Raw genomic sequence first — 25,556 nt, forward strand, 5'->3', positions numbered from 1 at the left:
GCAAAAGGGGGTAGCAGTTGGCAGGCAGTAAAAGTGCAGCTCAACCACAAGGTTTTACCACCCCTCAATCTCATATATGAATGAGCCCTTAGTCCTACTTTAACACATACCTCTACCAATGCCCGTGATGCTGAGCTCTGTTGTTTTCACAACCTGTCCTGTCAGATGATTGGTCCCCCTCCTTATGCTTTGGCTCCTTTCTCTGGCTCCTGTATCACTACAGGATACAGTAGGTGCCAGGGGAAGGAACCACAGAGTGCATACAATCAGCTTACATGTATAGATCTGTCACCACTCCACATCTCAACTATTGGCACTGTAGCGCAATGACGTCATTGGAGTCTTGTGCCGAAGACGTCATCACGTTACAGTGTCAATGTTGAAATGTAGAGTAGTGAGATATGGGGAAATGGTCTTTCTAAGGATGATTATGATAAAAGACCCAAGTCATCTTATGTAACTCAAACGAGTCTTCAACCTGCTCTACATCTCAACTTCGGCACTGTAGCGCGATGATGTCATCGGAGTCTTGTGCCGAAGACGTCATCACGTTACAGTGCTGAAGTTGAGATCTAGAGCAGTGAGATATGGGTAAATGGTCTTTCTAAGGATGATTACGATAAAAGACCCAAGTCATCTTATGCAACTCAAACGAGTCCTCAACCTGCTCTACATCTCAACTTCAGCACTGTAGCGCGATGACATCATCGTAGTCTTGTGCCGAAGACATCATCACGTTACAGTGCTGAAGTTGAGATGTAGAGCAGTGAGATATGGGGAAATGGTCTTTCTAAGGATGATTACGATAAACGACCCAAGTCATCTTATGTAACTCAAACGAATCCTCAACCTGCTCTACATCTCAACTTCGGCACTGTTACGAGATGACGTCTTTGACACAAGACAGAGATATCTGTACATGTTTGCTGATTGTATGCATTGGAGGACATTCTGATTGTATGCATTGGAGGACCAAACCTTTGACCAACACCCTGAAAGCGTGTCATATGCTGAAGATGTTTCAGCAAGCTTATGAGGACAGTAGGGATTGGTTGCATGGGGGTAAATAGTAAGGTCGGTTTTTTTTTGGGGGGGGGGGTTTGTAGGGATGCCTTTGATTCTCATTTTTAAAAAGGAACAGTATGTTTTTGTTGACTGATATAAAAAAAAATTCAAAATGTTGACACCAAATGTATTAAACAGCCACCAAGAAATACTGAATCTGAATGTTGGTGGTCATTGAAACGCTTGATGTGAATGAATATTTTGATCAGGAGCAATAATCGTTGTGTTTTGTGATTGTTTCATCCCCCAGACTATCGTCAGAGGCAGTAAACCCCCTCTAGATGCTTCCATCAATGGCTTGCTTGAAGACTTCGACAACATTTCCGTAACCCGTTCCAACTCCCTAAGAAAAGAAAGTCCACCCACCCCACGCCAAGGACATTCCAACCATTCCAAGAGTTACCCGGAAGAAAATGGCTTCTTCGCCTTCTCCCACTACAGCCTTGAACCCGAGATCCCCAGAAGCAGCATCTCCGAGAGGTACAAGGAACGGAGTTTGAGTGCCGAGGAGGCGGAGGGCTACTACAGGGCACACAAGCCGGCCAGGCACAACGGGCATCCGGTTAAAATGAGGTCCTACGAAGCCTACTTTCCTGAAGTTAAAAACGTGAAGACCGACATGTTGAGTTACGCCTCAGAGTACCACCCACAGCTGGAGACAAAAAGCAAATCTGTCGACCAGTGTGGAGCACCATGGGACTACAACAGGGTCACCGGTACTTCTCTTCAGGACTACAGGGACTATTTTCCACCTTCTATTACAGGGACCGTCATGCTGAGCGAAGGCTCGAAAGAAAGACTCGAGTACAGTGAATGGGGAGATGGTCTTTCTAAGGATGATTACGATAAAAGACCCAAGTCATCTTATGTAACTCAAACGAGTCCTCAACCAGCCATAAGACAAAGGTCAAGGTCAGGATCAGGCCTTCAAGAACCAGTCATACCCTACGGTGCACTGAAGACCAACCAGCAAGGGCATTCTTTTGCTTCGTACACCTACCCGCGCTTGTCGGAAACCGCAGCGTGCATTCCAAAGGTACTAAATCCGTGTTTTATATTGTTACTTTTATATGTTAAAGAGCAACCAAGATTGTATCATTAGTCCTCACGCACACGGGACTTTTTTGGGCGTTTGACGTTTTTTTCTACAGCCAGTAAACCCCCCCAGCATGTTCTCCTAGGTCAGGGGTGGGCAGCTGTTGCAGAACTACAAGTTCCATCATGCCTCTGTCAGTTTTGCAATGTCCGTTCTTTGCAAAGCCTCATGGGAAATGTAGTTCCACAACAGCTGGAGAGCCGCACATTGCCCTCCCCTGTCCTAGGTGTCCACGCACACAGACTGGAATCAACGTCTTTTGGCAGGGACGTTTTTCGGCTGGAAAGAAAAAACAGGACTAGCGGGTTTCTAGAGAAGCCTTTTTAGCTGTAAAAACGTTCTAACGCTGAAAAACGCAGCAAACCGTTGTTTTTGGACTTTTTTGACCAGAAAAACATATTTTTGGGGGGTAAAACATGGGAAAACGCCGCTTAACGCTAATGCAAAAATGCTAAAAAAAAAGCTGAAAAACTCACATTTTTAACGTGACTTTACACAGCTAATGTTACCAGCGTTGTTAAAATGTCCCATGTGCATAAGGACTAATGCCAGCCATACATGGGTCAAAATTCGACCGATTTTTCATCCGAAAATCAGACCTAAGAATAATCGGGGAAGGAACCACAGAGTGTATACAATCAGCTTACAGATCTGTCACCACTCTACAGCTCAACTCCCAGCACTGTAGTGCGATGACGTCATCAGAGTCTTGTGCCGAAGACGTCATCACGTTACAGTGCCTAGGTTGGGATGTAGAGCAGTGACATATGGGGAAAGGCCGGCCATATATAGGTCGAAATTCGATTGATTTTTCATCCAAAAATTGGACCTAAGTATAATCGGGGAAGGAACCACAGATTGTATACAATCAGCTTACATGCACAGATCTGTCACCACTCTACATCTCAACTCCCAGCACTGTAGTGCGATGATGTCATCAGAGTCTTGTGCCGAAGACGTCATCACGTTACAGAGCCAAGGTTGAGATGTAGAGCAGTGAGATATGGGGAAAGGCTGGCCATACATGGGTCGAAATTCGACCGATTTTTCGTCCAAAAATCGGACCTAAGAATAATCGGGGAAGGAACCACAGAGTGTATACAATCAGCTTACAGATCTGTCACCACTCTACATCTCAACTCCCAGCACTGTAGCGCGATGACATCATCAGAGTCTTGTGCCGAAGACATCATCACATTACAGTACCGAAGTTGAGATGTAGAGCAGTGAGATATGGGGAAAGGCCGGCCATACATGGGTCGAAATTCGACCAATTTTTCGTCCGAAAATAGGACCTAAGAATAATCGGGGAAGGAACCACATTTAGGTGTATGAGGCCATGCCCCAGCTGCAACAGAACCACCTGTAATGCACGCAGTCGTATTGTTGTAGTGCAGGATTTACCAGGAAAAAAACAGGCAGTGAGGAGGCGACACATGGCCTCCACACCTCCTGTCAAATGCCTCTGAAAGGCAATCCACCATAGAACACTTTTCAGAGGGGTAGCAAAGGCAGTCATATGTATGAACAAGCCCTATAACTAATCAGCGATGTCCAATTTGTATGCCCAACGCTCAGAACATGTAGTTCTGGGCGCAGGGTAGGTCGTTTTTTTTTACCCTTTAGCCCTGCTGTGGGCAAGCAGCAGGGCTCACCTGTCAGGTGGAAGCATTCGGGCAGCAGCATTGCCGCCTGATTGCTTCTACGCAGCCTACAGTGCCGGCCTCTCCCCCTGCCAGCTCTGCTTGCCCATCTGCGGGCCCGGGACCAGTTTGGTGGCTGCCGGCAGATTTCCCGACGATCAAGGCCGGGAAAGAATGTAATGCGGTGCGATGTGCACTGCATTACATCTAGTGGAGCACAGGGGAGACATTCGGGGTCTTTTAGACCTTGGATGTCTCCATAAAGAGAACCTGTCACCAAAAATCATCACACTTTTTGTCCCCTATGTGATAAAAAAAAAAAGAAAAAGTTAAGTAAAAAAAAAAAGTTTTAATTTTTATAAAATGAAAGTTCCACCCAAGCATATAACCCCCCCCCCAAAAAAAATTTTCAAGGCCCCCCACCCCCACATATGTACGCACGTACAAACGTAAAAGCACACGTTGGGGCGCCTACGCAAGAAAACGACGTTTGCGATACACATGTCACATATCGCCACGCACGCCAGAATGAGAGCCATAATTCTAGCACCAGACCTCCTCTGTACACTATACTGATGACCTATAAGGGGCTTTAACCACTTCCAGTCCGGACACTTTTACCCCCTTCCTGTCCAGGCCAATTTTTCAGCTTTCAGCGCTATCACACTTTGAATGACAATTGCGCGGTCATGCAACACTGTACCCATATCAATTTTTTAGCATTTTTTTGAGACAGATAAAGCTTTATTTTGGTGGTATTTATTCACTATTTATTGCTATGTAAATGAAAAAGTCCAAAAATGTTTAAAAAAAGTGTTTTTCTTATAATATTTTGCAAATAATTAATAATTCATCATAAATCTTGGCCAAAATTTATTCCGTTATCTTTTTAGTAAAAAAAAAAAAATAACCTAAATTCATTTATAACCAAAAATTATGATTTTTAAACATTTGTTTACATTTTTATTTTTTATTTTAATATTTGTGTTTTTTTTTTTTTACATATTGTCACCCTAGCAGTACAGTGTCAGCATGGTGACACTGTACTACTTGTGGGGGGTGATGAAGATTTTTTTTTTTTTACACTGATTGCTTTACACCCATAAAGGCTGTAAAAGCAATCATTTCTCCTTCTCTCTAGCTGCATTCTTGCAGCCATTGAGAAATACTGTGTGAGCTGTGATTGGTCACAGCTTGTCACATGGTACAAGGCTGTTGTGAATAGCCCTGTACCATGTGACCTCTGTGATCATTCACAGATTTCACACGTTGTAAGCAATGATGTCAGAAGTGACATCTTGCTTACTACTCTGCATGTGATCACTGATTGGCCAATCAGTGATCACATGATCGGGACCTCGCACAGAGGTCCCGTACGACGATCGGTGTTCCACTGTGTCCGGAGGACACAGCGGGCACCGGATCGCGGTGCTGCACGCTCCCAGGGAGCGCGCACAAGCAGGGGGCGGGGAGGCATTTTTGAACGGCCATCTGACCCTGCACTGCTACTGTCCGGCCGTTTATATACAACGGATGGACGGGAGGTGGTTAAAAGCGTCACCTATAGAAAATATTGGGTACTGAAGTTCATTTCACCAGCTCATGCAAATTTAAGGTTTGACATGTTGGATATCTATTTACTCGATGCAACCTCGACTTTTATATTTTATGAAAAAAATTAATAATTTATTGCTTATTGTGCCCTAAAATTAACTTAAGTATTTTTTTTACAAAAATTTATGTCACATTTTATGATAATATTGTGTGACATAAAAAATTGGAACTACAACTATTTTATTCTCTAGGGTCTCTGATTTAAAAAATATATCATGTTTTGGAATTTTGTGTAATCTTCAGGTCTTAAATAATTCTTTAACCACTTGCCTACCAGGCACTTATACCCCCTTCCTTACCAGGCCAATTTTCAGCTTTCAGCGCTGCCGCACTTTGATTGACAATTGCGCGGTCATGCAACATTGTACCCAATTGAAATTTTGATCATTTTTTTCTCACAAATAGAGCTTTCTTTTGGTGGTATTTAATCGCCACTGGGCGCTTTACTTTTTGCGCTATAAATTAAAAAATGTGCAAAAAATTTGAAAAAAAAAAAAAGTTTATTTGTTTCTTTTATAAAATTTTTCAAACAGGTATTTTTTCTCCTTCACTGATTTGCGTTGATGAGGCGGCACTGATGGGCACTGATAGGCGGCACTGATGGGCACTGATAGGCAGCACTAAAGGGCACTGATAGGCAGTACTAATGAGGTGGCACGGATAGGCGGCACTTGTAGACAGCACTAATTAGGGGTCACGGATAGGCGGCACTGATATGCAGCACTGATAGGCGGCACTGATAGGTGACACTGATGATGGGTACTGATAGACGGCACTGACTGGCATCACTTCTGGGCACTGACTGGCGGCACTGACTGGCACAACCCCTGGGCACTGACTGGTGGCACTCACTGGCAGCACTGCTGGGCTGCACTGGTGGGTGGCACTGGTGGGCAGCACTGGTGGGTGGGCACAGGTGGGTGGCACTGGTGGGCACAGGTGGGTGGGCACAGGTGGGTGGCACTGCTGGGCACATGTAGGTGGCACTTCTGGGCACAGGTAGGTGGCACTGCAGAGTGGCACAGGTGGGTGCACTGCTGGGCACAGGTGGGGGCACTGCTGGGCACAGGTGGGGGCACTGCTGGGAACGGGTGGGCGGGGCGAGTGGGCGCACTGCTGGGCGGAACTTGCGGGTGTCACTGCTGGGCACCGATCTTCAGGGCACTGATCATCAGTGCCCTGATGATCGGTGCCGATCCCCGCTCTGACAACTGCCGGTTCTCGGCAGTACTTTCCTCACGATCTGACAGCGTGAGGAAAGTGCAGCCGAGAACCGGCACTTGCATTTCCCTGTGATCAGCGTGTCATTGGACACCGCTGATCACGTGGTAAAAGGCCGGTGGGATCGGCCTTTCACCACATCACGTGATCAGCTGTGTCCGTAGGACACAGCGATCACGGAGATCGCCGGGTGCGCGCCCCCTGGGGCGCGCAGGAGAGCGCGTTCTGGGAGGATGTCATATGACGTCTACTCAGAACTGGCCGGCCGCGGTGAAGCCGTCATTCGGCTATGCGCGGTCGGCAAGAGGTTAAATGTGTGCAAAAACCGCAAAAACGGCTCTGGCAGCGAAAGGGATAAAGGATAAGCCAGACACTCCCCTTTCCTGATGAGCAGCCAATCGGTGCTCATTACACTGCAAGGTCTCTACCAGGGGCGGACTGACCATTTGGAAACTCTGGCACTGCCCGAGGGCCCAGTGTCAGTAGGGGGCCCCATGAGATGCCCCTGGTACCTTTTTTATAGGCTTTTTTGAGTTTGTGCAAGGACACAGGGGCCCCATGATCCCCTTTTGCCCGGGTGCCCCATGAGTTGTCAGTCCGCCCCTGGTCTCTCCCTCCCTGCTAGTCCTCAGGGGTGGGACTGGAGACAGGCAGGGAGGGGAGGAGGAGATAAACAGCGCAATGTTAAAAATATTAAATGTTGCCATAAACCCCTTTTTGTTTTTAATAGCCCCACACATTACTTAAAGCAGATTTAAATAGGATTTTGGTTAAAAAAAAATTTTTTCATCAGGACAAGTAGATTGTCGTGCGGGACAAGTCGATTGGGGCCCCCGATTTAGTCCCTGGACAAGTAGTTTTTTCAAAAATTTCCACACTCCTGAACTTACGTGTCCCATTCATACAAACCTTTTATGCATCTGTATCAGACATTCATGATTCCTTTTATTATTTTTGCATACAATAAAAACGGAATAAAGGCAACTATAAATAAATATGTCACCAATGTTCCCCATCAGCATTCTTCAATAATTATATGAATCTTTGTTCTTATTGAAAACATGCGTGTTGGGTTTATCATGGCACAGAGATGTATGTTCAGCATTCTATAAATACTATCATTGTTCTGCTTTTATATTCATTATCACAGTTGTTTGTGGCACATTATCATTAGGAATACAATACAAATAAGCGCAGGACTAGATATATGTGTGCGAGGGAAGTTTTTTAACCCCGTAATTTAACCCATTAATTTTAAATCACAGTATTAATCGTTATTAGGAACCTAATTTCAACGAAAGAATATAATATGCCTTTGTGATGATGGTGGGTAGTAGTGTTGCTTTTTGCACCACATTGATAGGGATATACTTACACTTTACTGCCAAAAGTATTTGGCCAGCCCTCCAAATCATGTGATTCAGGTGTTCCAATCCCTTCCATGGACACAGGTGTATACAATCAAGCCCCTAGGCATGCAGACGGCTTCTACAAACATTGGTGAAAGAATGGGTCTCTCTCAGGAGCTCAGTGACTCCAAGCGTGGTCCCGAGATAGGTGGTCACCTGTGCAATAAGTCCATCCATGACATTTACTGGCTACTAAATATTCCACGCTCAACTGTTAGTGGGATTATAACAAAGTGGAAGCAACCGGGAACAACAGCCACTCAGCCACCAAGTGGTAGGCCACGTCACATGACAGAGCAGGGTCAGTGCATGCTGAAGCGCACAGTGCGCAGAAGTCACCAACTGTCTGCAGAGTCAATAGCTAAAGACATCTTAACTTGGTGTGGCCTTCAGATTAGCACAACAACAGTGCATAGAGAGCTTCATGGAACGGGTTTCCATGGCCGAGCAGCTGCATCCAAGCCTTACATCACCAAGTGCAATACAAAGCATCGGATGCCGTGGTGTAAAGCACGCCGCCACTGGACTCTAGAGCAGTGGAGATGTGTTCTCTGGAGTGACCAATCACGCTTCTCTGTCTGACAATCTGATGGACGTGTCTGGGTTTGACGGTTCCCAGGAGAATGGTACTTGCCTGACTGCATTGTGCCAAGTGTAAAGTTTGGTGGAGGGGGATTATTGTGTGGGGTTGTTTTTCAGGGGCTGGGCTTGGCCCCCTAGTTCCAATGAAGGGAACTCTTAAGGATTCACCATACCAAGACATTTTGGACAATTTCATGCTCCCAACTTTGTGGGAAGAGTTTGGGGATGACCCCTTCCTGTTCCAACATGACTGCGCACCAGTGCACAAAACAAGGTCCATAAAGACAAGGATGAGTGAGTTTGGGGTGGAGGAACTTGACTTTCCTGCACAGTTCTGACCTCAACCCGATAGAACACCTTTGATATGAATTAGAGACTGCGAGCCAGGCCTTCTTATCTGACATCAGTGCCTGACCTGACAAATGTGCTTCTGGAAGAATGGTCCAACCTTCCCATAGACACCCTCCTAAACCTTGTGGACGGCCTTCCCAGAAGAGTTGAAGCTGTTATAGCTGCAAAGGGCTTTCCAGCTCCATATTGAACCCTACGGACCTAGACTTGGATGCCATTAAAGTTCGTGTGCGTGCAAAGGCAGGCCTCCCAATACTTTTTGGCAATATAGTGTATGTCTTTATCACTGTTTAAAGCAGTACTCAACTTCTCCCACCCTCTCTCCATGTTTTTTCCCCTTACCTGTGCTCCTGGGTTCTCTTCAAAACACATACACACCGGCACAGCAAATTCAACTTCGTCCCACTGCAATACGCAGTTTGGGTGCCATGCAATGGGTCCTGTGCTGCCATCTTGGTTCTATTCCTCTGGGTGCAGGCAGCTAACTCTGATAATGCCCTGGGCCTCTCTTCTGACCCACCTGCTGTCCATTGGGGCACGCTCCAGGCACCTAGTGTACCATGCAAGTAGCCACAGAACATTTTACAGGTCCAAGGCCATGGTTCACCCAAAGCTGGAACCCTGTCTTCCTAATGAGTATGCCAACTGGAGGGTTAGAAGGCTGTCTGGAAGGGGCTTGTTTCCTTGGTTCTGCACTAGTAGTCTCCAGCTCTGCCTGTGTTTGGGAGGCTGCAGAGTGCCTTCAGGACCAACACTGTGGTAAGTCACAGAGCTTTACCCTTCTGGAGCCTGGGAAGGTATAGTGGTTGTGATTAGTCTATGAGTCTCTGCACTAGAATCAAAACAGGTCCATAGAATTATTATCTATGGACATTATCTGTGCCATCTTATGGATGTGTGCCATCTTCACTGACTTCCTTTGCAGCTTTTTGAATTCAGTCATATAAGTTCTCCATGCTGCAAAGGAAGTGTATGCTGGAGGACTTCCCTCTGCTGGTCCTGCACTTATTGAGGTCAAAATGTGGGGGTATTTCAACTCAGAGCCACCAGGACAACATATATTATTTATAAAATGACTGGCAATTATTGCCTTTAGCCATTATCTGTTCCACCTTCTGGTCCATCTCCATCGACTTCCTTTGCAGCTTTTTGAATTCAGTCACGTATGTTCTCCATGCTGCAAAGGAAGTGTATGCTGGAGGACTTTCCTCCGCTGGTCCTGCACTTACGAGGTCAAAATGTGGGGGTATGTCAACTCAGAGGCACCAGGTCAACATATATTATTTATAAAATGACTGGCAATTATTGCCTTTAGCCATTATCTGTTCCACCTTTTGGTCCATCTCCATTGACTTCCTGCACAGCTTTTTGAATTTTGTTGTATAGGTTCTCCATGCCACAAAGGAAGTGTATGTTGGAAGACTCCCTTCTGCTGATATTGCACTTATTGAGGTCTAAATGGTAAATGGTAGAGTTTGTCAACCAGGGCCACCAGGCCTACATATATTATTTGTACATGGAAAAAAAGTATTATTCTTGGAGAGTTTGTTAAACTGGTCCATATTCCCCATATATAATATATATTATTGTCTTCAGCCATCATCTCTCCCAGCTTTTGGTCCATCTCCTTTGACTTCCTTTGCAGCTTTTTGAACACAAGTTCTCCATGCTGCAAAGGAAGTGGATGCCAGAAGACTTCCCCCCGCTGATCCTGTACTTATTGAGGTCTAAATGGGGGATTATGTTCATGCAGGGCCACCAGGTCAACATATATTATTTATACGGCTGGCAATTATTGATGATAGCCATCATCTGTTGGTCCACCTTTTGGCCATCTCCATTGACTTGCTTTGCAGCTCCATCTGCATAAGTTTTCCATACTGCAAAGGAAGTGGATGCCCGAAGATCCCCTCCCGCTGATCCTACACTTATTGAGATCTAAATGGAGTAGTATGTCCATTCAGGGCCACCAGAACAATGAAATGTTTGTACTGGTCCTGGGTTCCTCAGATGCCCTACACATGTCTGCATAGAGATAATCAAAATGTCTCATGTTAAGGTTCAAAAATCATGATTGGCCTACTTAAAAGAGAGAGTTGGGAATTATAACATACGGGTTTACAGAACTGAAATGATCATGAGCAGAGTAATGAAGGAAAATGTAGTATGACATGCAAAGGATTTAACCCTGACAAGCATTTTGTAGAGTGTAATTAGCAGTTGACATGGTGGTGACTCCTGCATGTTGCTTTGGCTCAGCTCTGGTAATGAGCAATAATTTACTTCTGTGATCAGCTCAGAATTGGAATTGTCAAGAGTCGGGCCCTTCAGCCGGCATAGCTTAGTTCAAAGCGAATCTTCACCGCTTAAATCTTAATGACTATGTGGAATATATATGTTTTAACCAGACTGCGAGTGCCAGCCGAGCCGTATATTATACCGAATGTTTGAAATTCTGCTCATGAATTTTTCATGCTTAATCTGTATCTTTAACTGACTTCAGCCACATTGTAAAGAGCTTAGACCATAAATCCAAAAACCCACAAATTTCAGTAATGTGATCTATGTAGCCGGGTGGATTGAACCGTCTCATATTTGGTTTACTTTTAAAGGTGTTTTCAATCTTATCTTAGATTCCAGATAAATGTTGAACTAGGTCAGTGGTGGCGAACCTATGAAACACGTGCCACAGTGGGCACTCAGAGCCCTCTCTGTCGGCACGCGAGCCAAGTCGCCCCAGCGGCTGAGCATTGGATAACAGCGCACATAGGGGCCATGCGCATGCTCGGAAAGGTGATGTCGATGATGATGTCAAAAGCTGCGATGATGTCACAAGCTGCGACTCATTAGCCGTGACTCATCTGAGCTTTCGCATGGCCGGTCAGTGCGCTGCCAACGATATATATAGGACTGGCTGTGAGTTTTATTACATTCGTTTTTATTAACAGAAGATTTTAGCTGGTGGTCAGTGGAACTTTGCCTCCTTGTGATGTTGGACAGTGGAACTTTGCCTCCTTGTGCTGGTGGCCAGTGGAACTTTGCCTCCTTGTGCTGGTGGTCAGTGGAACTTTGTCTCCTTGTGCTGGTGGTCAGTGGAACTTTGCCTCCTTGTGCTGGTGGTCAGTGGAACTTTGCCTCCTTGTGCTGGTGGCCAGTGGAACTTTGCCTCCTTGTGCTGGTGGTCAGTGGAACTTTGCCTCCTTGTGCTGGTGGTCAGTGGAACTTTGTCTCCTTGTGCTGGTGATCAGTGGAACTTTGTCTCCTTGTGCTGGTGGTCAGTGGAACTTTGTCTCCTTGTGCTGGTGGTCAGTGGAACTTTGCCCCTTGTGCTGGTGGTCAGTGGAACTTTGCCCCTTGTGCTGGTGGTCAATGAAATTTTGTCTCCTTGTGCTGGTGGTCAGTGGAACTTTGTCTCCTTGTGCTGGTGGTCAGTGGAACTTTGTCTCCTTGTGCTGGTGGTCAGTGGAACTTTTCCTCCTTGTGCTGGCGGTCAGTGGAACTTTGTCTCCTTGTGCTGGTGGTCAGTGGAACTTTGTCTCCTTGTGCTGGTGGTCAGTGGAACTTTGCGCCCTTGTGCTGGTGATCGTGGAACTTTGCATCCTTGTGCCGTTGATCAGTGGAACTTTGCCCCCTTGCTCTGGTGATCAGTGGAACTTTGCGTCCTTGTGCTGGTGGTCAGTGGAACTTTGCCCCCTTGTGCTGGTGATCAGTGGAACTTTGTCTCCTTGTGCTGGGACTTTGCCTCCTTGTCCTGGTGGTCAGTGGAACTTTGTCTCCTTCTGCTGTTGGTCAGTAGAACTTTGTCTCCTTGTGCTGGTGGTCAGTGGAACTTTTCCTCCTTGTGCTGGCGGTCAGTGGAACTTTGTCTCCTTGTCCTGGTGGTCAGTGGAACTTTGTCTCCTTGTGCTGGTGGTCAGTGGAACTTTGCCCCCTTGTGCTGGTGATCGTGGAGCTTTGCATCCTTGTGCCGTTGATCAGTGGAACTTTGCCCCCTTGCTCTGGTGATCAGTGGAACTTTGCGTCCTTGTGCTGGTGGTCAGTGGAACTTTGTCTCCTTGTGCTGGAACTTTGCCTCCTTGTGCTGGTGGTCAGTGGAACTTTGCGTCCTTGTGCTGGTGGTCAGTGGAACTTTGCGTCCTTGTGCTGGTGGTCAGTGGAACTTTGCGTCCTTGTGTTGGTGGTCAGTGGAACTTTGCCCCCTTGCTCTGGTGATCAGTGGAACTTTGTGTCCTTGTGCTGGTGGTTAGTGGAACTTTGTCTCCTTGTGCTGGTGGTCAGTGGAACTTTGCCCCCTTGTGCCGGTGGTCAGTGAAATTTTGCCCCCTTGTGCTGGTGGTCAGCGGAACTTTGCCTCCTTGTGCTGGTGGTCAGTGGAACTTTGCCTCCTTGTGCTGGTGGTCAGTGGAACTTTGCGTCCTTGTGCTGGTGATCAGTGGAACTTTGCGTCCTTGTACTGGTGGTCAGTGGAACTTTGCGTCCTTGTGCTGGTGATCAGTGGAACTTTGCCTCCTTGTGCTGGTGATCAGTGGAACTTTGCGTCCTTGTGCTGGTGGTCAGCGGAACTTTGCCTCCTTGTGCTGGTGGTCAGTGGAACTTTGCGTCCTTGTGCTGGTGGTCAGTGGAACTTTGCGTCCTTGTGCTGGTGATCAGTGGAACTTTGCGTCCTTGTGCTGGTAGTCAGTGGAACTTTGCCCCCTTGCTCTGGTGATCAGTGGAACTTTGCGTCCTTGTACTGGTGGTCAGTGGAACTTTGCCTCCTTGTGCTGGTGATCAGTGGAACTTTGCGTCCTTGTGCTGGTGGTCAGCGGAACTTTGCCTCCTTGTGCTGGTGGTCAGTGGAACTTTGCGTCCTTGTGCTGGTGATCAGTGGAACTTTGCGTCCTTGTGCTGGTAGTCAGTGGAACTTTGCCCCCTTGCTCTGGTGATCAGTGGAACTTTGCGTCCTTGTACTGGTGGTCAGTGGAACTTTGCCCCCTTGTGCCGGTGGTCAGTGAAATTTTGCCCCCTTGTGCTGGTGGTCAGCGGAACTTTGCCTCCTTGTGCTGGTGATCAGTGGAACTTTGCCCCCTTGTGCTGGTGATCAGTGGAACTTTTTTTCTAAACGAAAATCTCAGTATTCAGGTTTAATTGCCATGTTGGCACTTTGCGATAAATAAGTGGGTTTTGGGTTGCAGCTTGGGCACTCGGTCTCTAAAAGGTTCACCATCACTGAACTAGGGCATAGTAAGAGATAACAGCACCATGTCCTACTAGACACAAATATTTCTTCTGATCACTAACTGTAAGCTTTCCAGTGCTGGGATTTTTCCTGCATGTTAGTAGGCAGGCAGCTCAAACAGAGCAAGTTTGTAAATGACCTGGAATTTAGCAGAATTTAAGGACCCTTTCATACAGGTGCTGGGACAGAATAGCATGGATATCACTTTTGTGACACATCAGTGTTTAAAGTGGAGTTGAGCCTGAACCAAAAAAGATGGTAGGATTTTTATGATAGGAGGGATCCTATTGGTCTGTTCTGTCACAAGTCCTTCTCCCCGGCTGTTCAGGTACCCTGATCCACAGATGTACAGCTCAGCATACATTTACAGCCGGGGTGGGCAACTGCAGTCCTCCAGCTGTTGTGGAACTACATGTCCCATGAGGCACTGCAAGACTGACAGTTACAAGCATGACTCTAGAACACAGGTTTCAAACACAAGGCCTGCAGGCCGAATCCGGCCCTCCAGGCCATTTCATGTGGCCCTTGCACCTCTCCTGCAGGTACCCCCTTGTCTCCGCCCACACCTTTTCTCAGCAGTCGGCAGTAGAGAAGAGAATAGAACTCTTCTGCCAAATCCTGCACCTCTCAGTTCAGCTGCAGCACCCCCTCGTCTCTGCCTCCCCTGGTCTCAGCACTCAGCAGAGTCTGGCAGCTGACTCCGCTCCTCCACTGGTCCTCCTCCAGACCCTGCACTTTCTGCTTTCCAGCTCTGCCCCCCAAAGGGGGTGCATGGTGATGTTAGGGAGGGTGTGGGATTGACATCTGATGTAATGGGGGGGGGGGTGGCTCTGGATATCTAGTCTTACAGATACAACTGGTCTTTTGAGGGCAACCATACAGCCCACAATGAAATGGAGTTTGACGCCCGTGCTCTAGAAGGAAGAGATATGATGAGACTTGTAGTACAGTGGTGGTTACCGCGGTCTGCTACCACCTGGACCCGGTTTCTATCTCCCACTTCTGGTGGACTCGCGTATCCGATATTGAGGCCTGTTTCATTTTATAAGCGCACTACTCATCTATACATGTGAGGGCATTACTGACAAAAGTGTTTCTAATGCTGCACTTAGAGGCGCCCCCCTTGTGCTTTCTATTGTTAATACAGAAGGGATCCATTCCAGTCTTCTTGGTGGAGTTGCCTACATGGTGCATAATCAATATATGGACTTTTTTAGTAGTTTGGACTTTATGGATGTAACAGAACCGGTACCCGACCACTCTTGGGTATATTCCGTTATACCGCAGCTTCCCCTGTCCGAACACCATCTACGGACCACACCCTTGAAATCCCTCAGGAAATAGACAGCACCCGACTCTTCTTAAAACAGGAAGGGAACAACAACCTTTATTTTACACAAACAACATGTTTTATACAGAGGGCGGGGAAACATAATCAGGAACAGGAAACACATCATCAGCCCGCCCCATCAGCGGGAGGGCTGCAGGAAATACCTGATCAGCCAGTCCCATCCAGCCAAGACAAAGAACAATGGGGCAGCACATGGCAAGAACAATAGACAGCCATGTGGCCGAGACAAAGGAATAACCACATGACAGTACAATACAGGAACACATGCATCCCATAATAGTTTGCTGGCCAGCATGACACAGAACAATGGGATGAAGCACATGGCATAGAACAATAGGCAACCACATGGCAAGGACAAAGGAACACACCAATACATAATATCAAGACAGTCACATGTACACACCCTGTACCCTACCAGGCACAGGGTCACTTAAACATAAGAATTTGGGAGGATGATACAGGGGCCCCCCCACACCCAAAAGTCCCTCCCGTCACAATGGACTTATATAATTGTTATTAATTTGGCTCCTATGTCCCATGTGGACCAGGGTTGCACCATAGAATTTTATTGCTTGTAGTTCTGCAGCAGCTGGAGGGCCATAGTTCCCCACCCCTGATTTACAGCATGCCTTTTTGCAGTGATGACATGACTCCTGTGCACATTCAATGGCGTGACATCATCACTGCCTGGCCATTGGATTGGCTGGTCTGTGATGACGTCACACAATATGTGTGCCCATTCTCCTCTGACCTCAACAAGGCATTTTCCGCCACTCACTGGATATTTTCTCTTTTTTGGACTATTTTTTGTAAACTCTAGAGATGGTTGGGCATGAAAATCCCAGTAGCTCGGTAGTTTTTTAAATACTCAGACCAGCCCGTCTGCCACCAACAACCATGCCACGTTCATGTAGACTTCACCTCCGCAACATCTCCAAGATATGGCCATTTCTAACCTCGGAAACCACTAAGCAACTTATTCACTCCCTTGTTATCTCTTGCCTTGACTATTGTAATTGCCTCCTCATTGGCCGACCTCATCGCAGGCTATCCCCTCTTCAGTCTATCATGAATGCTGCTGCCAGACTCATCCACCTTACTAACTGTTCCATACCTGCCATCCATCTCTGCCAATCCCTCCACTGACCTCCACTCAGTGTCCTCCATCCCTCTCTGCCAATCCCTCCACTGACCTCCACTCAGTGTCCTCCATCCCTCTCTGTCAATCCCTCCACTGACCTCCACCCAGTGTCCTCCACCCCTCTCTGCCAATCCTTCCACTGACCTCCACTCAGTGTCCTCCACCCCTCTCTGCCAATCCCTCCACTGACCTCCACTCAGTGTCCTCCACCCCTCTCTGCCAATCCCTCCTCTGACCTCCACTCAGTGTCCTCCACCCCTCTCTGCCAATCCCTCCACTGTCCTCCACTCAATGTCCTCCACCCTTCTTTGCCAATCCCTCCACTGACTTCCCATTGCCCAACGGATAAAATTCAAAACATTAACAATCACATATAAAGCCATTTATAACTCCGCCCCAAATTACATCACCAATCTTGTCTCCAAATATCACCCAAACCGTCCTCCCAGCTCCTCCCACTACCTCCTGCTCTCTAGCTCCCTTGTCTCCTCCTCCCATGCTTGTCTCCAGGACTTATCCAGAGCTTCCCCCATCCTCTGTAACTCTCAACCCTAATTTATCAGACTATCGCCTACTCTGCTCTCTTTTAGGTGATCTCTGAATCTCTTCAGGGAAGCCTATCCTGCCCTCAGCTAATACTGGTATCTTCTATTCCTCCTATCAGTCTATCCCCCACAGTTACTACCGTTTGTACCACTAGCCCCTCCCTCCTAGATTGTAAGCTCCCAGGATCAGGCCCTCCTAACCCTCTTGTATTGAACTGTATTGTTGCTGTATTGTCTCCTGTTATATTGTAAAGCACTGAGCAAACTGTTGGCGCCATAAATCCTGTATAATAATAATAATAAGTCACTGAAATCCCCTTTCTTCCCCATTCTGATGCTCAATTTGAACTTCAGCAAGTCATCTTCAGCACGTCTAGATGCCTAAATGCATTGAGTCAATGACATGTGATTGGCTAATTAGCAATTTGTGTTACCAACCAATTGAACAGGTGGACCTAATAAAGTGGCCAGCGAGTGTATATCCTGTTCTAGTATTGTTGCCTCGAGACGAGTCTTTCAGCCCAGTGTTGGAAAGAAGCTGCTTTCAGAAGACGTTCTTAGCGGCGGTGTCGGCTCCGGCTGATGAGTAGGGACGTCACGGCATTCTGTAGGATTAGAAAGCTGTCTTATCATGCCGGCAGATTTCTGTAAAGCTCATTTATTGACATAATATTACACATCCTTGGACGGTGATCATCTCTGTGTTCTTGCCGAGCCTCATCAGAGGCCTCAACAACCATGATAACAGCAACGCGGCCGTCATACTAATGCAGGGGGAGATCTCAGCAGAGCGGGAGACATGGGCAGTGAAGCGTGACGGATACGCTGCAACTGAGCATCTCAAGCTGTTCCCGTGTTCTGCGCTATGATACCACGCCGGCGCTTTCTGCTTCCCATACACAATATTTCATCAGGCTGAACAGAAATCATTTCCCCATCTCTAATGACTGGCCTTTTCTTCTGTAGCTGGAGTAGTAAAACGGAACTCCCGGAACACATGAAAAAATACCACCAATGCAGTTGTATTATCAACGATAGAATGTATTATTATTATTATACAGGATTTATATGGCGCCAACAGTTTGCTCAGCGCTTTACAATATAACGGGAGACAATACAGCAACAATATAGTTCAATACAAGAGGGATAGGAGGGCCCTGATCCTGGAAGCTTACAATCTAAGAGGGAGGGGCTAGTGGTACAAACGGTAGTAACTGTGGGGGATGGACTGGTTGGAAGAGTAGAAGATTCCCTTATTAGCTGAGGGCAGGATAGGCTTCCCTGAAGAGATTGGTTTTCAGAGATCGCCTAAAAGAGAGCAGAATAGGCGATATTCTGATAAATTGGGGTATAGAGTTCCAGAGGATGGGGAAGCTCTGGAGAAGTCCTGGAGACGAGCATGGGAGGAGGAGACAAGGAAGCTAGAGAGCAGGAGGTCATGGGAGGAGCGTAGAGTATGGTTTGGGTGATATATGGAGACAAGATCATTGATGTAATTTGGGGCAGAGTTATAAATGGCTTTATATGTTATTGTTAATGTTTTGAATTTTATCCGTTGGGCAATGGGAAGCCAGTGGAGGGATTGGCAGAGAGGGGTGGAGGTCAGTGGAGGGATTAGCAGAGAGGGGTGGAGGACACTGAGTGGAGGCCAGTGGAGGGATTGGCAGAGAGGGGTGGAGGACACTGAGTAGAGGCCAGTGGAGGGATTGGCAGAGAGGGGTGGAGGACACTGAGTGGAGGTCAGTGGAGGGATTGGCAGAGAAGGGTGGAGGACACTGAGTAGAGGCCAGTGGAGGGATTGGCAGAGAGGGGTGGAGGACACTGAGTGGAGGCCAGTGGAGGGATTGGCAGAGAGGGGTGGAGGACACTGAGTGGAGGCCAGTGGAGGGATGGAGGACACTGAGTGGAGGCCAGTGGAAGGATTGGCAGGGAGGGGTGGCAGATACAGAACAGTTAGTAAGGTGGATGAGTCTGGCAGCAGCATTTGTGGTAGACTGAAGAGGGGATAGCCTGCGATGAGGTCGGCCAATGAGGAGGGAGTTACAATAGTCAAGGCGAGATATAAGGGAGTGAATAAGTTGCTTAGTGGTTTCCGAGGTTAGGAACGGTCGTATCTTGGAGATGTTGCGGAGGTGAAGTCTACAAGATTTGGACAGTGAATGGATCTGGGGCTGAAAGGACAGATGGGAGTCTAGGATTACACCTAGTACCCTGGCATGAGGGGAGGGACTGATGATTATTGATCTTGATGGAGAAGTCAGGGGAGGGGGCACGGGATGGGGGGAATACTAAGAGCTCAGTTTTGGAAAGTTTGAGTTTGAGGAAGTGGAGTGACATCCATGCCGATATGTCACTTAGTAGGTTAGTAATGCGAGAGGAGACTGTAGGGGTGAGGTGAGGGGTAGAAAGATAGATTTGTGTGTCATCAGCATAGAGATGGTACTTAAAGCCATGGGAGTTTATCAAGTGACCAAGGGAGGAGGTGTAGATGGAGAAGAGAAGGGGTCCAAGGACAGAACCTTGAGGGACCCCAACAGAAAGAGGGAGTGAAGAGGAGGAGGCAGCATTATAGGTAATGCTGAATGAGCGCTGTGATAGGCAGGAGGAGAACCAGGAGAGAGCGGAGTCTTGGAGGCCAAGAGAGTGGAGTTTTTTGAGGAGGAGGGGACTTTCCTCTGTCATACCCTGCACCAGGATCCTTAATGTTGGTTGGTATGGGGCACTAAGTGGAGAAGTGACATCACTGCTAGACGTAGTTACTGTTGCATTAGAGGAGATAAGCTGCAATATGTTGCATTTTGGGTTTAATACTGCTTTAATAGCCTTTTTTCACCCTTCCTATGTATGGAAATCTACTTCATCATGATAGTACAGAGAATACATGATGTGGCGCTGCTACATAAAAATAGAATAGAATATAAATAATTACCGTATTTGCCGGCGTATAAGACGACTTTTTACCCTTTGAAAATCTTCTCAAAAGTCGGGGGTCGTCTTATATGCCGGTATACGGCATACTGACACTTTTTAGGGGGGCGGCGCAGTGCCGCCGCCGCCACCCCCCCCTTCCAACGGAAGGGACACTAAGTATAGGGGTGGGCAGGGGCTGTTTCTTACCTGGCTCCGGTCCCACGACGATCCGGTCCAGGAAGCGCTGCTGCTCCTTAAGTTCGGCCACTGGATGTTCGCGCGGCTGCTCGGCTCCGCCTCCTCACCGGTGATTGGCTGCCAGAACTGTAGCTCAGGAAAGGCACACAGGCAGCCAATCACCGGCGAGGGGGCGGAGCCGAGCGGCCCCACGAAAATCGAGTGCAGGAGCAGCAGGTAAGTGTTCAGTGTACAGGTGCTGCTGCAACCACATATGCTGGCTGCAGCAGCACCATACTAGAACAGGGTCAGCAAGTGTAATTGGTGTCAGTGGGAGGAATAGTGCCCCATCATTGGTGTCACTGATACCAATGATGGGGCACTATTCCTCCCACTGACACCAATGATGGGGCACTATTCTTCCCACTGACACCAACGATGGGACACTATTCCTCCCCCCCACTGACACCAATGATGGGGCACTATTTCACCCCCCACTGACACCAACGATGGGGCACTATCCCCCCCCCACTGACACCAATGATAGGGCACTATTCCACCCCCCACTGACACCAATGATGGGGCACTATTCCACCCCCCACTGACACCAATGATGGGACACCATTCCTCCCACTGACACCAATGTTGGGACACTATTCCTCCCACTGACACCAATGATGGGGCACTATTCCCCCCACTGATACTAATGATGGGGCACTATTCCTGCCACTGATACTAATGATGGGGAACTATTCCTCCCACTGACACCAATGATGGGGCACTATTCCTCCCACTGACACCAATGATGGGGCACTATTCCTCCCACGGATACCAATGATGGGGCACTATTCCTCCCACGGATACCAATGATGGAGCACTATTCCTGCCACTGATACCAATGATGGGGCACTATTCCTCCCACTGATACCAATGATGGGGCACTATTCCTGCCACTAATACCAATGATGGGGCACTATTCCTCCCACTGATACCAATGATGGGACACTATTCCTCCCACGGATACCAATGATGGGGCACTATTCCTCCCACGGATACCAATGATGGAGCACTATTCCTGCCACTGATACCAATGATGAGGCACTATTCCTCCCACTGATACCAATGATGGGGCACTATTCCTGCCACTGATACCAATGATGGGGCACTATTCCTCCCACTGATACCAATGATGGGGCACTATTCCTCCCACTGATACCAATGATGGGGCACTATTCCTCCCACTGATACCAATGATGAGGCACTATTCCTCCCACTGACACCAATGGTGGGGCACTATTCCTGCCACTGATACCAATGATGAGGCACTATTCCTCCCACTGACACCAATGATGGGGCACTATTCCTCCCACTGACACCAATGATGGGGCACTATTCCTCCCACTGATACCAATGATGGGGCACTATTCCTCCCACTGACATCAATGATGGGGCACTATTCCTCCCACTGATACCAATGATGGGGCACTATTCCTCCCACTGGTGTGCATTGGAAGAGGGGTAGTCTTATACGGCGAGTATAGCCCAAACACTACATTTTAGCAGGAAAAGTAAGGGGTCATCTTATACGCTGGCAAATACGGTATATATAAGTGAATAAATATAAATATGAACCTCCCAAGTGATACAAGGTGAAATATAACACAAGTAAAAAGGTGGTAAATGATTCCACACAAATGTGTGCACATAAACAGTGATACAAACCAGGACTAATTAGTCCTTTTATTGGACATTTCTGGTCTGTATCACTTGGGAGGTTCATATTTATATTTATTCACTTATATATAATTATTTATATTCTATTCTATTTTTATGCGGTATCTTCCACTTTTCGGTAGTATTAGTTGTAGCAGTGCCACATCATTTATTCTCTGTATTTTCATTTAATCATTAGGTATATGACTGGATGTTGGCAGCTATATTAGTTTTGTAGGGATTAGGGTTGAAGCGCAGGAGGTCTTTTCACAATTTTCATCATGGTAGTGCTGGACTTCAATTCAGACTTTAGAACAGAGGTCTCCAAACTGCGACCCGGGGGCCAGATGCAGCCCTTTGCTTGCTTTTATCAGGCACTTGGGGCATTATTCCCCCCACCATCAGCAACAGTGGGGAATAGTTCCCGCCACTGACACCAATGATGGGGCACTATTCCTCCCACTGACACCAACGATGGGGCACTATTCCTTCCACTGACAGCAACAATGGGACACTATTCCTCCCATTGATACCAATGATGGAGCACTATTCCTCCTACTGACACCAATGATGGGGCACTATTCCTTCCACTGACACCAATGATGGGGCACTATTCCTCCCACTGATACCAATGATGGAGCACTATTCCTCCTACTGACACCAATGATGGGGCACTATTCCTTCCACTGACACCAATGATGGGGCACTATTCCTCCCACTGATACCAATGATGGGGCACTATTCCTCCCACTGACACCAATGATGGGGCACTATTCCTCCCACTGACACCAATGATGGGGCACTATTCCTCCCACTGACACCAATGATGGGGCACTATTCCTCCCACTGACACCAATGATGGGACACTATTCCTTCTACTGACACTCATGATGGGCACTATTTCTCCCACTGACACCATGATGGGGCACTATTTCTCCCACTGACACCAATGATGGGGCACTATTCCTCCTACTGATACCAATGATGGGACACTATTCCTTCTACTGACACAATGATGGGGCACTATTCCTCCCACTGATACCAATGATGGGGCACTATTCCTCCCACTGACACCAATGATGGGGCACTATTCCTCCCACTGACACCAATGATGGGGCACTATTCCTCCGACTGATACCAATGATGGGGCACTATTCCTCCGACTGATACCAATGATGGGGCACTATTCCTCCCCACTGACACCAATGATGAGGCATTATTCCTCCGACTGATACCAATGATGGGGCACTATTCCTCCCCACTGACACCAATGATGGGGCACTATTCCTCCCACTGATACCAATGATGGGGCACTATTCCTCCCACTGACACCAATGATGGGACACTATTCCTTCTACTGACACTCATGATGGGCACTATTTCTCCCACTGACACCATGATGGGGCACTATTCCTCCCACTGATACCAATGATGGGGCACTATTCCTCCCACTGACACCAATGATGGGACACTATTCCTTCTACTGACACTAATGATGGGCACTATTTCTCCCACTGACACCATGATGGGGCACTATTTCTCCCACTGACACCAATGATGGGGCACTATTCCTCCTACTGATACCAATGATGGGACACTATTCCTTCTACTGACACAATGATGGGGCACTATTCCTCCCACTGATATCAATGATGGGGCATTGTTTACTCCCACTGATACCAGGACATTTTCTGCTCCCACTGGCCACAGTCCGACCCCCCTAAAGGACAGTAAACCGACCCTTCGTTTATAATGTGTGGACCCCCCCCCCCCCCCCCGCTTTAGAAAATCCGATCTCTATTGTCTCCCAGTTCTTCTTTGTCTCCGTAGACCCCCTGATTCCTCGTCCATTGACAGGAGAGTATTGTGTCTCCAGAGTCCCGAGCTTTCCCAGTAATGATATTAGCACGCTCGGTTATCCATTTGTACCGCGAATCATTGACCCGGCGCTCAGACAAGAGCCACGATTGCATTTCGGCGCGGCACAGTGATGGATTTCATGTCAGAGCACAATCCGCTCGGCTGATCTGATCTCCAATGGTTTCTGCAGTCTCCTCCCACCCTACTGTTCACTTCCTAAGGGAACCTAATTGAATACTGCAGAGCAAAAAAAAAAAAAAAAGATTCCGTGTGCATTGTATCCACCAGGATCGGCTCCCCCCTTCCCCTCCATGTGGAAGTAAAAATTCGACGTCATCTCGTATGTGTGTGTTAGCCCAATCCTATCCCTTTGCTGCGCGCGGCGTTTGGCGTATTTTCCGTCTCCTCAGGGTGTAATGGGTTAAGGCGAACGTCGCCCCACGCAGTGCTAATTACCGCTCAGCTACGAAATACAATGAGGATCATTTATTTTCTTCAGCTGCAGTATTAAGCGACTATTTGCATGAAAATTGCATCGATCGCTCTGTTTGCCCCGTTTTGCAGCCAAAATTCTTTTTTTTTTTTTTTTTGTAACTTCAGTACTCCACTTCTGTCCTGATCAAGCGCCATCTCGCTAGACAACCAGCCATTCCCCGCCGCTCTCCGTATTTATAGCATTGCTTTCATTATATTCCGCGGAAAAGTCGATAACAATTAACCACTTCAGCGCCGAACGATTTAGGCTCCATCTACACGGGACGCTTCTGAACGACGGAATCTGACTGCTGGAAAACGTAGGTTAAAAAACGTCTGTTTAGCCACGTTTGCATACCGCTTTTATGAGCGTTTGCGTTTAGAAGTGTTTTTTTTAAAGATAACCTCACGAGACCTTCCAAAATGCCCAGAATACACCGAAAAACAGTAAAAAATTATAAATTTTATAAATTATAAATTTATAAAAAAAAGATTAAATTCGATAACAATTAACCACTTCAGCTCCGAACGATTTAGGCTCCATGTACACGGGACGCTTCTGAACGATGGAATCTGACTGCTGCAAAACGTAGGTTAAAAAAACGTCTGTTTAGCCGCGTTTGCATAACACGTTTATGAGCGTTTGCGTTTAGAAGCGTTTTTTTTAAAGATAACCTCAGGAGACCTTCCAAAATGCCCAGAATGCACCGAAAAACAGTAAAAAATTATAAATTTTATAAATTTGTAAAAAAACTATTAAATTTGATTACAATTAAACACTTCAGCTCCGGACGATTTAGGCTCCATGTACACGAGATGCTTCTGAATGACGGAATCTGACTGCTGGAAAACGTAGGTTGAAAAAACGCCTGTTTAGCCGCGTTTGCATTCTGCATTTATGAGCGTTTGCGTTTAGAAGCATTTTTTTTAAAGATAACCTCAGGAGACCTTCCCAAATGCCCAGAATGCACTGAAAAACAGTAAAAAATTATAAATTTATAATTTATATTATATTAAATTTTCATTTATATTAAAATTATAAATTTTATAAATTTTAAATTTATAAAAAGCTATTAAATTCGATAACAATTAACCACTTCAGCTCCGAACGATTTAGGCTCCATGTACACGGGACACTTTTGAACGACGGAATCTGACTGCTGGAAAACGTAGGGTAAAAAAGTCT

At 47.0% G+C, this 25,556-nt stretch overlaps 1 protein-coding gene across 3 annotated transcripts in view; it reads left to right on the plus strand.

Moving 5' to 3' along the window:
- The window catches only part of PAK5 (p21 (RAC1) activated kinase 5), a 211,932-nt gene that overhangs the window by 144,810 nt on the left and 41,566 nt on the right, over positions 1–25,556 (plus strand). For all 3 annotated transcript variants that reach the window (XM_089664941.1, XM_089664942.1, XM_089664943.1), the window contains one exon: positions 1,316–2,101. In XM_089664941.1, the coding sequence (XP_089521067.1) occupies positions 1,316–2,101 (786 nt within the window). The remainder of the gene's footprint in view (positions 1–1,315; positions 2,102–25,556) is intronic.

The sequence above is a fragment of the Staurois parvus genome, unplaced genomic scaffold, assembly GCF_062004578.1.
Source record: "Staurois parvus isolate SC_StPar_1 unplaced genomic scaffold, SC_StPar_1.0 ptg002110l, whole genome shotgun sequence".
Lineage (NCBI taxonomy): Eukaryota > Metazoa > Chordata > Amphibia > Anura > Ranidae > Staurois > Staurois parvus.